Genomic DNA, 13,947 nt, shown 5'->3' on the forward strand with positions numbered 1-13,947 from the left:
AACCTAACTCTTCAACCGCTGGCAAAGTCTAAATAAATATCTACGCCAATGAAGACGGTTTCCTTAGTTTTAGGTGATTTATTTTTCTTACATTCAATTGTGTCTGATTCTTGGAGACTGCCTAGGCAAGTCCCTGCAGTTTACTTGGTAAGCTTCTTCGTAAGTGGTTTGCCATTGCCTCCTTCCTAGGGCTGAGAGAGAGTGATTGGCTTAAGATCACCCATCTGGCTTGTGCCCAGGAAGCGACTAGAACTCATGTTCTCTTGGTTCCTAGCTAGATGTCTTAACTACTACACCAGACTGGCTCTCTTTTAGGTGAGAGAATCATACTATATTTGTTTATCATGTTTATCTGGGCAGCCTTTATAATATTAATGCCAAAATATAAGTGTACTTAAATAGTAACACTGGAATATGTTTATTTGGCATACCATACCACATCTCGGCTGCAAAATCTGGATAATACTGGCTGATGGCAGAAAGATACAACTTTTTTTTGGTTACCATATAATTATGTTCATGTTTTGTAACCCATGTTGGCTAGCTCTAGTTTATATCCATTGCATCATTCTAGTGGGATTCAAAAAATGTTACTACTGGTTCTGTGGGCCTGGCTTGGTGGGCCTGGCTTGGAGGTGTAGCAAGAGAAGGATACTGCAAAATCCCATTCCCTCCCCACCCCACTAACCTGCTTTCCAGCTCCATTCTCCTGTGCAGGTCAACAAAGGAAGACCCAGTCAATCAACTGGGACTCAGGAGGCAGAGAATAGATGGGGGAGGGGAAAGTCAGAGGTGGTATTTTCCAGTTCTCCCAACTACTCAAAATTTCTGCTACCAGTTCTCCAGAACTGGTCAGAACCTGCTGAATACCACCTCTGCATCATTCAATATATCTTTACTCTCAACTGATTTTAAAATGGAGGCAAAAGTTTTGTTATGTATCGTGCATTCTGTCTTTTATTTAACAATGGAAGATGAAGTTATAAATCCATTTTTAAAAAGAGGCAATCAGTTCTCCATTTGAAAAATGAGACAAGATGGTGGGCATTTCAGTTCCTTTTAATAATATTATATCACAGATTACCTACATGTACGTTCATGTTAAGTATGTGTAATTTGCATGGGAGCTTAGAATACACGACTGATTATTGGTTGCTAGTATTTCAACTCATAAAGATATTTCTGACATTAGGTTGTTGAGATTCTCTGACCTTGCTTTTCATCTTGCAGGCGTTTCATCATCAGGCCGTGCAACATTATCAGTGGAGGGAGAATGAAGTTTGCTGGTCATTTATATATGGCATTAACATGATAAACAAATATAGCATGATTCTCTCACCTATGAGAGAGACAGTTTGGGGTAATAGTTAAGACAAGCCAGGAATCAGGAGATATTAGTTCTAGTCTCTCCCGGGCTTGTCCTACCAACCTTGACTGAGGTAAGTCAGATACATTCTGAGCTACATATATTCATTCTCCTCGATTGTGAATTTGGATGTTAAATTTTTCAAGAAGTCCCATCAGAGATGGCTATGAATTCATGAAAATGCTAGCTATATTTGAAAAAGTACATGGGGCCAAACTACAATCATACAATTTACTGTAAATAAAAGAAAAAACAGGCAGATATCTTGTTTTTTTTAATGTGTTCCTCATAAGGATTAAAGCATGCACCAGTTTTATAACAAAAAGCTTCATTCATTTCACCTCTGTGGTTGAGTCTTCATTAGCCATACTGCTGCACAGTTCTGGTTTTTTGATATTTGTATGTACATTCCTGATCAGTTTTAGTAAATAATAGTACATATCAATTTTCTGATTACTTAAAAAGTTATGTATCATAAATAATTTTATCAGTTAGTTAGCCCACATTACATTAAGGTTTACATAATTACCTAAATCTATTTGCAAGTTTACCAAATTAAATATTGCATTTAGATTTACTTATAATTTTTGGTACTACTATAGAAAAGGAATGGTCATTTTCCCAATTAAATTGCATCAGAATATATTTATTTACCTATGCTCCATGTTGTCATAAACAGAATTAATTTGCCTACCTCTGTTGAAAGTGATTATTAAAAGAAATGCCCATTGATGAAATAATCCAAGAATTTGCACATAGAAAATGATGTAAAATTAAAATATAGATAATACATTAAAACACATATATGGAAAAGTTACTGTCTGACTATAATGATATTTAGTTTTCTCAGTTCTTATAATTTAATATAACAGGTTCCTATGAAGATTATTAAATTATCTTGGTGGCATTTAATATTTGATTTAACTTTTAATTTTAATTGCATGCATATTTTGTCTTTTGTATTATTATTTTACTGTATTTATGGTATATATTTTCAGAGCCAAAAGACAAGGCATAAAATTTAATAATCTATTTATTTTTATTCTTTCTAATTTAAAAAGAAATTAACACATTTTCATGGGCCCAAAGTACTATACCTCTTGTGTTTAATGGATATTTTGGTCTTGCAATTCATATGGTTGTTCATATGCAGAAAAAAGAGGAAATTCTTTGTCTGAAAGAGAACAGTACTCTACATTATGCTTATGTAAATTTGTATACTGTGAAAGGAACAAAATACTAAGACACTGTATTGATTGACTCTGGCTTATTTATTATAATTATATTCAAAATAAGCATTATGATTATGAAGAACAACTATTAATATTACAATACATTTCATTAAAACAGTTTATACCAGCCAACAAGTCAAACTGATTATCTACTTTGCAAAATATAGAAAATGCTATTGTAGATTTTATTTCAGTTTCTGAAGCACATGATTTACATTTACAGTTCTGTACTACATCAACCGACAGAAGGAGAAAATGGTACACAAATTACGATGATAGAAGCGATGGTCACAATTTATTAGTCTTTCTGTTTTCTGTTCCCTCTGCAAAGTATTCTCAAAAGCGTCATTCAATCTAACACTCTCTCAATTGCGAAGTTTCAGAATTCCCTTATTATTCCCTTATTCTGTAAGAATATTTCATAGATCTGCTAATATTTATCTGTTATTAAAGTGACAAGGATATGGGGAAAACCTGAATCAAAGTTTGAAGCTTTGTTTTGAGATAGCTATTTGTACTATTTCTATATCTGGACCAATATTAGAGAGTTTAATAGTCTGACAGTGTTAGGAGTTAGCATCATTGGCTATTTTGTATGATTGTGGTAGTTTAGAAATTTGATGAGCAGATAGATCCACAGAAAAAATTCTAAGGTCCACAGTTCTATACTCATTCTGACCAGCACAATCTACAGCCCTCAGCACTTTCTCCTTGGCAGGGAAGAGTATGGTACTATGTATCTGTACTCTTCCAAATAGGCAAATAATGATGATGGAGAAGGAGCATTGTGTGCACTCATCTTGTGCTTTACCCTTCTGGACCCCTGTATAAGTTTAAACTGTACAAAGCTTATTTGATGAAAGACTCCAACCACCCTGTGAACATCACATGCCAGGCACAGAGCTTTCTCTGGATATATTCATTTAACATCAGTCTTAACAACATGAACATAATTTTAATAACTCTAAGGCAGAGAGTCATCAGCACAATGCAGTTCACTAATAAATTATCCAGTCCAGAGAATGAAACACCTTCATAACAATTCTGAGAAGTTACGACAATTGGATTCAGCCCAGGATCCCTCCAATTCCACACTCCCCACAGTAGATCAGCATTGTTCAGTATTAATCAACTTAGGGGACACAAAAATATGATACTTCAGAACTGTTTAAGTTACACTGTCAATTAGCAGATTTAATTTCATTGAGGGAAAAACAATGCACATATTACTTTCTGACAGTGGTGGGATTCAATTTTTTTTACTACCGGTTCTGTGGGCATGGCTTGGTGGGTGTGGCAGGAGGAGGATACTGTAAAATCTCCAGTCAGGGGTGGTATTTGCTGGTTCTCCGAACTATTCAAAATTTCCACTACCGGTTCTCCAGAACTGGTCAGAACCTGCTGAATACCACCTCTGCTTTCTGAGCAGACTTCAGTTTTAGGCTGAATATTTGAAAAATTCCTAGTGATCTAAAGAAGCTCAACTCCTGATCTTCCCAATACCCTGTTTTTCAAGTAAATACGTAGTTTCTGGGATTGATGCATTTATGTTTTTCTTTGCAAAAATTTTTGTGCTAATAAAAAAACAGAATCAGGACAGATCTGGCATCTAAAAATAAGTACCACATACTTCAAATTGACCTAATTTTGTAGAAAGATACATGTACTTCTGCTCCTATTTACTCAGAATTAATGCTTAATGATTTCTATTTAGTTTGGTTCCTAGTAAAATGCAGTTAGGATTGTTACAGTTTTTTTTTAAAAAAAATCTGAAATAGCAATATTTAATTTTTTTTTATTAATGAATGTTTTAAATATGACTTTTTTTAAAAAAATCAGCCAGATCCAGAGATCTACCTAAGTATTACTTTAATTATAAAATATGTATTTTTTCTCACAAAAAATGCACCATATGGCTGCATAAAATGAGTTCAGAGCTAACACTGGTGTTATGTTTGCAGAAGAAGTTGTTGTGTAAGATAGGAATATTTCATATGTACACATAAAATGTTCACAAGGAAGCTGGCACTTATGGACAATATAAAATTTGGCAACAGTTAAACAGTTAAGAACTGGTGCACAAAACAGGAGAAACAGCCAAGACGCAAGACAGTGCTGCCACTGGCCCTCAAGGTGTTGTTACAATTGAATGTCCACTAGGCCCAGTCAAATGGCTGTGAGCAGGCACTGTGAGAATTCAGTAGTATCTGAAAGATCAGCTACATTCTAATCTCCTTTGTCTAAAATAATTTTCAATAACTTTGAAAACAGGATTAATGAGCTATTTTTATAGGTAATTAAAAATGCCATTATAAGACATAGCTTAATTACATTGGTTTTTTGTCTGGTTTTTTTTCTGATAGTTAAAAGAAGATAAATTGAAAACATGTTGTGGATTTCATACTTGTTGCCTATTTGAAAATAAAGTTTTTCTCTTACCATAGAAAGTATAGAAAGAGAACAGAGATCTCTCAAATGTTAAGAAATCTCTCAAATGTTAAGAAATCTCTCATTCATTATTGGATAATAAAGGGCCATTAATGGGTGGAAATATTACAAGAGAATTGATGAGCCTCTATAGCTGTCAGGGTCAAAATTAAGATTACTAGACATACTGAATGGCTGGGTTCATCCCCCGTTTTAGTTGGAAAGTAGGATAAATAGCATTACTTACTCACAGCACATATCCATACTAATTATTTGGACTGAAATCAAAGCACCTACAGAAAGCTAACATAATTGCTTAATCACTCCTTGATGGCTGTTTTGACCCTCTGGGTAACATTACACTCAAATGCAATGTGAAAGCATGCTCACAACATTGATTCAGGATGGATATTGGACATGCTACAATTGCATTCTATTTTTTATAACAAGTGATACAGTCCTGAGGGAAAAAAAATCTGGTACAGGAGAAAGGTTTAGTGCAGATCAGTGCCATAATGCCCCTATGCCCATATATTGCAACTGTATATTAGCTATGAAAAAATACTGACAGCTGCTTCAAAGTCTTACATTTGTTAATAAATGACTTATTGCTACCCCATTGCTCTGCTTGGGGGTTGTTCATTTGCATTGGTAGTCTAGTTGCCACAAAAGAGAATCAAGGCTCAGAAAAGAGGTCTCTAAGTATCACTCAGAGACTATGGCTGTAGCTAGTAGCAGTGCTAATGGATAAGTCACATACAGAGAAGAATGGCTATTTATATACAGGACATTATTTTAGGAACTTTACGGTGTTGCTTTTTCATTGTCTACTTATAAAAATAGATCAGGTGATATAAATGCAGAAGTAAGTTTGTTTACTTATACCCTTTCTGACTCAGACAAAGGATGCTGCACTTACTGGTCTTGCAAAAATGCATACTTCCTTGCCTCTTCCCTATTGTAAAAATAGATGATAATTTGCCACCCATTGATAGCATCAAAAAGTTGCAATTGTAACATAAAATTTGGCCCTTTTGTCGCATGTGCAAGAATTTCTGAACTGGGAACACTTAACATTTGGAAAATGTATGACACTTCAAATACTTAAAATGACACACAGCACATGATTCCAAGCCAGGAATCCGTTTTGCTGTTTTTAGAAGTAAACAATTTCTTTCTTGTTATGTACATTTGGAACTAAAGAAGTCCCATGCAAATGTTACTTACAGGAATGATGCCTGGAATGATATTCACATTGACACAGCAAAAGGGTTTTGAGACAAGTTCCCTTCTGTACAAAAGCAACACTGCTCTTTAATAATATTGATGCTATCCTCAGACATCTACATAACTCACATATAGTATCACAAATTGCAACGTACTATACTTAAATTCGGTCACTACTGAAAAATAGGTCAGCTGTTTTCAAGTGAGAGGAATGACTGGCTATGAATCCATGACAACTCATGGTGAATTGGTCAAAAGAAGAAGAGAAGAAATTGAACAAAGTCCTTCTGTGCTATTTTGTTGTCAGGGTCTATGGCACTGCATTAGACAATGGAAGCTGTCAGTGTAATGAAGTGTAGGTGAGGTAGATGTGAGAGGAAATTACAGATATAGAAAAAGATCTATATGCTACACCACTAATTCCAATGAAGCATGTAATGTGTAGAAAGATGTCAAATCCAGGGAATTATGAAGTAGAGTACAGTGGTACCTTGGTACTCATCCTTAATTGGTTTCAGGAGATGCGATGAGTACCAAAAACGATGAGCACCAAACAATTTTTCCCATAAGGAATAATGTAATGAGTCATGAAGTAGCTGACACTGACAAGTTCTAGCTTGTGTGCTAAGTACCAACAAATGATAAGTATTGGGACAAAATTTTCACATCAAAATGCATTGAGTACCAAATTTGATGAGTTTCAAAGTGTTGAGTACCAAGGTATCACTGTGTACAGATATTATAATAACAATGTTTGCACATTCTCAACTTGGAATGTGTACCTGCAAGCACATTGAAGAAAGAAAGGCACGTGTTCCTAGCATGGAATGTGTACAAGAAGAGCTGGTGCTTACAGCATAATATCCCGCTCCTACCCCTAAGATATAATACATGGAACCAGTGTATTAAGTTAGCACAATTTGAGATATTATGTCACCAAGGGAATAAAACTGCAATCAGTGATGCCTTAATGCAATTCAGCAAAAACAGGATATTTATCATGACATAGGGCTAGAGAGGCTGTTATTGTGTAATTTTCATAGAAACAGAGATTATTAATCATCTTTGTGTGCATGTAGTTATGTTTGCATGTGGAAATTTAATTATAAACCAGCTTTAAAGAAAATGTGGATAATGTGCAAACATTCTACATGGACAGTGCAGCTCTAGAAAACTAACTGCATTGGAATTATGCAATCATGGTCTGTAGTTCAGTAGCTCTTATACATAGGTAGACTGAGTACTACTACATTTTATAGTGTTAAGATCAATTATACACATAGAAAGAATAGTGCTAGATGGGGTATTTGAGTTTTAAAATTCTTGTCCACTTCAACAGACATAGCAGCAGAGAACTGGAAAAGTGCAGCAATTCAAAATTCTAGGAATAAGGAATAAGGAAGGGTGAAAGATCCCGTTTTAAATAATGAACATAGGTTATTTTTTTCTCCATCCTTAACCTGCACAGAATATGTCCTTCAGCATATCTGAGCTCAGTGCTGGAAGTGAAAAAGTATATAATCAATTGGGATGTTTCTTTCTTTTTTTTACTGTACCCAAGTGATTTTTTTAAAAATGGCATTATGTCAGGAGTGTTTTCAGAGCATCCAGAATCCACATTGGTTGCCCCTGGAGTAAAACATAACCATCCAGTTCCTCTTTAAGTGTAACAATTTCCAGCAAATTAACTTATTTACAGAGGGTCCAAAAATTTCAAATGATGGTATAATGTACAGAGCTTAATTATTAAAAGTTAAAACCAGAAGCTCCAAGGTGACATTATTTAAAAGGTGTGTTTAGAGAAACTAGCAAAGAATACTTCATTAAAAAAGATCCACATTGCAAAGAATGAAGTTATGAACTGACCACATAATGAGTAGCAAGAAATTATCGTGAACAAACCAAATTTTCATATGTCTTGGGGAGCAGAATATTAAACTTCAGGCACTCCAAATGCTAGATTGTCTCGTATCATCAATGTTTTCCGGAGATCTCGCTCCATGATTGGTCTTTGTGTTCTCCACTTGTGTGCTTCCTGAAGTCCTGGCTCAAAATAGTATATACAAGCTCCAAAGCCCACCAATATGAGAATTGAGATCATTAAATACATTGGCACAAACCAATCCAAGAAATGAGGCATAACCACTAGACAAAAGGAAAGTAAACAAAAAGAGCTGGTGATGATAAATAGAAAAAAATACACTCTTATTTATTTATCTAAAACATTGCCATATGCTAAATAAATAAATAAATCTAAAACATTTATATAATTACCCACCTTTCCACCAACTCTGGGCAACTCCCAGTCAAAGTGTATAAGACATATTAAATAATTTTAAAAACTATAAAACACATCCAGTTAAAACATGGAGTATTAAAAACAACAAAAACCTGCCCCAATCTGAGCTAATGTGCCTCCGTTCAATTTTCTCCCAATGCTTGGGGGAAAAGCCAGACTTGATGAACTTCAGGGGAAAAGATGTTTCACAGGACATGGGCTATCATGGAAAAGGTACACTTCTAGTTCCCATTAGATGACAATATTTGGGGGAAGGAACAAGGAATTTGATCTGATAAGAAGGGTAGATATCCTTAGGGGAAAGCTGTCCCACAGATAGTATGGCCCAGTGCACATAGGGCTTTAAAAATGATGACCTTGAGTTGCACTTGGAAAAAACTGGAAGCCAACACAGCTTGCACGACAGAGTATTACATGGGCAAACCTCATGGCCCCCATTACTGCGTGCACTGCCGCATTCTGGTCTAGTTGAAGTTTCTGTATGTCTTCAAGGGCAGCCCCATGAAGATGGGAGGTGACCAAGGTATGATTGACTATGACAAGGCCTGCCAGTCCAGGAAAGGGCACTTTTTTTGTCTTTTGTGAAGCAAGGAAATTAAATTTGGCATAAAATAATTTTTTCTTTGTTAAACCCAAGCAACTTACCTTGAAAAGCTGGTCTTTTTTCCCTCTAAGATCTTATTTTAGAACTTTTTCTATTCCTAAGAAGAAAAATAATATATCAGAATAAATTATACAGATATGTATATTTGTCCCTTACAAATTGTAAAATAGATTTACTGATGATTTAAAGCACTTTTTGATTCCTCCTTTCAATTTTGTTACGATATCCAAAATAAAAACACAGCTATAACAGCAATGTTCCACAGCCTGATGCTCCAGTTATATAGAACTACAATTTTGTTCTCTTGCTTGATCTGGTTTAATGTTGGAATCCTCATGTATTTTGGTATTGGACATTAAGTCACTTCAGTCTCAGTGCTTCCTACCTGGAGGGGTTGGCAAGGCCATGAATTTCAAGGTCTACATGCTGACAACATTCTCGTCCCAAGCAATCTTTGGCCTCAACTTTTGCAGGTAGTCATACATTACATGTTTTGTTCATCTTGGAGCAGTTGTGTGATGAACTGAGTATGGAGGGGATTACTTATAACTCACTGTCTTGGCCAAAATCACTTCCTAGTCTAACTGAGATTTTCTGTCATTTCTCCACAGAATATGAAAATTTTGATTTATAAAACCCTATATGGCTTGGCACCTCTGTATCTCCAGGACCCCTTTCTAATAAGTGTTGACCCTTTTGATGAAATCATCTCTGGAGAAGCTGCTTGTGAGCCCCCAATTCTATGAGGTGAGGAAGCTGAAGCCAGAAGGTGCTGCTTTTCAGTCATGACAAATTAGCTTAAAGCAAAGCTGGCTGCTCCTGGAAGATAATGAAAGCCATATTTTACTGGAGAAACTTTTTAGAGTGATTGCCCACCATCTGGAACTGAATTTTTTCCTAGTTTTTTTGGTAACAGACATCAACTGTGACTCTTGGCTATGCCAAAATATTTATTATATGACTTTTTATATGTTATATGACTTTTTAACGATGCTTATTTTAATTTTTAACTAAACATTTTGAAATAAAATAATACAAATTTTGTCAACTATTTTGATCATTTCATTGTTATAGCTCCTAATGCTCCAATTACAGACACGTGATGATGATTCATTTTACTTATGTGCCATCTTTTTTTCAGAAACATGATACTTCTTCCACCAGTGTCTTCTCACCACGATAACCTTGAGAGAAAGGCTAGACTAAGAGATACTACTGGTCCCAGTCAGCTAATAATATTTCCTTATTAAAGGTGACTTGGACCTTGGCTTCTCAGTACTAGACAATACTTAAACCCTAATACTCCACTGATTGAAGCTCTCTATACACTTTGTGCATTGTTATTTAATTTGTAAACCCAAGGGCAAAATCTATGCATATTTTTTTTAGAATCATAGAAATGCAGGACCGGTAGTGATCCTCAAAGTCATTGGATCCAAAGCTCTTAGTGCAACAATCTAAATTAAAGCCTATCCAATAGATATTTAACCTCTGGCCAATGAATGGAAAAATACAACTTCAGAGTAATTTTTGCTGTTAAACTGCTTGTACCATTAGGAAGGGCTTTTGTTACTAATGTTTTTCATGTTCAGCTGGAATCTGTCTTTCTTAAATCTTTTACTTGGTGTTCTGCATTCTGGAATGAGAACAGATTTTCTGTATAGCATCTTTTCAAGTTTGCTTTTTCTCAAGGATGAATGTTTCCAGTTCAGTTAATTTCTCTTCACAATTTCTAAGCTCCTGAACATTCTCTTTTCTGAACCTGTTCCAATTTGTCTGATTTTTTTTTAAAGTGCTCAGAATTAGGCACAAGACTCATGTTGTGGTTAAACCAATATTTTAATCAATGTAAGTGGCTTGGGGAGAAAAATAATAGTTTGAATCTTGGGCTAAAAATACAATAAAATATATAAGTTTGATAATAGAGGAATATTATTCACAATCCTACAAATCTGTAATTTCCTAGGAATAGGAAATCTGTTTTGTGTAAAGATGCTTCATCTTAATTGTGTTTTAAAGAAATGTAGAAATGTCCAGATTGAACAAGAAAAAATGAACTTGGACCTCATTTAAATCTCTGTATATTACAAATGTCTTGCTATATTAAAACTATCTCCAAGGAGACATATCTGATGAATTTTATTATGTGCTAAGTCTAGTCAGCGATAGTTTTCCAACCGAATGATTCAGCTATGGTCAATCCATACTTTTAACCATGTTCCAAATTCCCAAAGTTCTGTTTCCCTTCCAGAAATAACAAATACAAACTATGGTGTTGTGTCAGTGACAAAAATTATGTAGTCTGTGCCTTGTGGTGATGCAAGTTTCATTATTTTTTCATTCCTTGCCCCATTCACAGAAACCTGTGTTCCCCTTGTAGTGATTTCAGGGAAATAAAATAGCAAAGCTACCATATATTCCTACAAACCACTGGTTTTGTGAAACTATTGGTTGTGCCAGAGATATAATGTAGATAAATTAGAAAGCAGTTTTGTCTTTTCCCAGATAGAATCAAATCCTGTCTTGAAAGATTTTCTCGCATAATCCAATAGGATAAAAAAATGGGGAATTTTTAAAGGGCTACAATTTAAAAATTGCTATAAAGAAATGCCAGAAAAAGGAACTTAATTTCAAAGCTTTGCAGTACTGTGGTAACTCATTCTGATCCTTTTTAAAAATTACTATGTGGCGTAGATCCAGATTATCTCTGTCCTTTTATTAGATCAATCCTGTGGGACCTTTATGAAAAAAAAAATCATTTAAACCTTACTTTCAGAGAAGATGTCTTTAAATTTTCATGCCAATGCCCTTGAATTATGTTCCCTTTTGCTCTTTTGCTCTTTTTCTATTTTGACTTTGCATGCCAATGCCCTTGAATTATGTTCCCTCTTGCTCTTTTTTTTATTTTGACTTTGCATTTCAGTTTGTTTTGTATTTTGAACTGAATTACTGTTTTCCCCAACCCAAATTAGTTACAATTTAGTCTAATTTTACTATTGCCTAAAAAAATCACTTGCATACTTTAATTTTGTGTATTTTATGTACAGTGTGTCACAAAAACATTTAATTGAAAGAAATTGCTGCATGCATGATAATAGGCTATCATTTGATAATAGATTATAATTAAAAGATCCTTCAGTGAATGGATCCTAAAGGAGGTAATCTATAGTTCAAATCAAGTTCTTGAACACACCCGGTAACATTAGAAAGCTACGACTCAACCTCATAGCAAAAATAATAGAACTAACCCAAGGAAGTCCTCCATATAACAAGCACATTTGACCCTAAATATTTTGAAATCATTCTTGGAATGGAAATAATCAAACAATAACAAGAAGCTGCTGCTTGAAATAGTTCCTGAAACCAAAACAATATTGTATTGTCCATTGTGTCTAATAATCTTAAAGATTTATATTTTACAATATAAAAATCATATCCGGTTCTAGATCTCATCTCTATACAGTATTCACAAATATTATTGAATAAATAGTATTAATTCCCTAAAATATGGAGATTGCAACTTATTAAGACCTCAGTTCTATACACACTTACCTGGGAACAGAGGGGTTTTTCCAATACTCACTATAGAAGAAAACAAAATAAAACAGAGACACATAGAAATTAGGAGGATTATCAGCATTAAATATATCTGAAAGAGAGTAATTCATTTAGCAATTTTCAGCCTCTTGCATAATCCTCCTAATTTCTATCCCTCTCCCAATATGATGTCTGGATTTCAACATATACTGTGAGATTTTTTTGTGCTGCTTTATGAAATGGCTGGTGATATTTAAATGGCTCTTATGAATCTAAAAGTAGATCTGACCTGCATATTTGTGTTCCACAAACATATGGGCACAAAATAAAACATTGGATAAAATTATTCTAATCCCTACTCTACTATGAATAACTGGATCTACATTCATTTTTGATGTCTCAAACTGGTGGTGTATCTAAAGAATGTCACATCTGCAGAATTCAAGCTCAATGGAAGTTCTAAAACACTTGAAGTCATGTACCACAAAATAATAAGGTATTTCATCTTATTAATTATGCTATCTTTATGCATTCAGAAGTAGGTTCAAAATTAGCACAGCATAGCACACTCACAAAGGTTTTTTTAAAACATGACCAAAGATTTGTTAAGGGCCACCAAGTAAAACCTGTGTACACATATCCCCACAAAAATGCCACAAAAGATGCATTTTACCTACCTCAATCCATGCTTACTTCAGGAGATCACAGCTGCTATTCTAGTACCAGGCAGCTTTTGAAGGCCAGTTGCTCTCTGCTGTGCAGTCAGATGACAAGGCAAAGGGTTTCTTCACCCAAGGCAGCCAAAGTCCTCAAAGTGCCAGAGCAGATTGGTCCAGATTGAAGACAGATGGAGCTGCACTTGCTCTGCATGCAGCATGCTGGTGCATGCAGTTGTGAATCATACACTTAAGTTCGCTGCTTGATCATCTGCTGTTGCCAAAGGACACTCCCCCATTCCCCCACCCCACCCCCAGTAGATGTACGTTACACTCTGGACCAGTTTGGCATCTTTCCATCCTGCTCTCACAAAAGAGGCAACATTGTCCCCATCCAATCAAAATGCCGAAGCAAATGAGGACTATCAGCGGTTGTCATAGCAACAAGCCCAGTGAGCTCTTCTCCGCATGTGATACAAAGGATAAGGGAAAAGAAAGAGAGATGCTCTAAGCTTTGAAAGATAATTTTCAATTTGATAGACACTTTCAAATGGAGCAGCATTGCTAAAACATGACACTTCTCACTGACTCCCTCTCAA

At 35.1% G+C, this 13,947-nt stretch overlaps 1 protein-coding gene across 4 annotated transcripts; it reads right to left on the reverse strand.

The window, feature by feature from the left end:
- Positions 1-2,618: 2,618 nt before the first annotated feature.
- SMIM45 (small integral membrane protein 45) lies at positions 2,619-13,635 on the reverse strand. 4 transcript variants are annotated; one of them, XM_087934719.1, is made up of 5 exons: positions 13,370-13,635; positions 12,708-12,737; positions 9,810-9,974; positions 9,197-9,252; positions 2,619-8,397 (listed from the first exon to the last, which is right to left on the reverse strand). In XM_087934719.1, exon 5 carries the CDS (start codon positions 8,390-8,392, stop codon positions 8,186-8,188), a length of 207 nt encoding a protein of 68 aa, XP_087790845.1. In that variant the 5' UTR covers positions 8,393-8,397; positions 9,197-9,252; positions 9,810-9,974; positions 12,708-12,737; positions 13,370-13,635; the 3' UTR covers positions 2,619-8,185. The 4 variants fall into 4 exon arrangements, with proteins under 4 accessions (XP_087790845.1, XP_087790844.1, XP_087790846.1 ...); XM_087934718.1 differs by lacking the exon at positions 12,708-12,737; XM_087934720.1 differs by lacking the exon at positions 9,810-9,974.
- Positions 13,636-13,947: the final 312 nt, after the last annotated feature.

The sequence above is a fragment of the Pseudonaja textilis genome, chromosome 5 (genome assembly GCF_049901715.1).
Source record: "Pseudonaja textilis isolate UNSWEBS1 chromosome 5, rPseTex1.2, whole genome shotgun sequence".
Classification (NCBI taxonomy): domain Eukaryota; kingdom Metazoa; phylum Chordata; class Lepidosauria; order Squamata; family Elapidae; genus Pseudonaja; species Pseudonaja textilis.

Coding starts and splice junctions, on each gene's coding strand:
- SMIM45 (XM_087934718.1), bottom strand. CDS start 8,392: ATGCCTCATTTCTTGGATTGGTTTGTGCCAATGTATTTAATGATCTCA.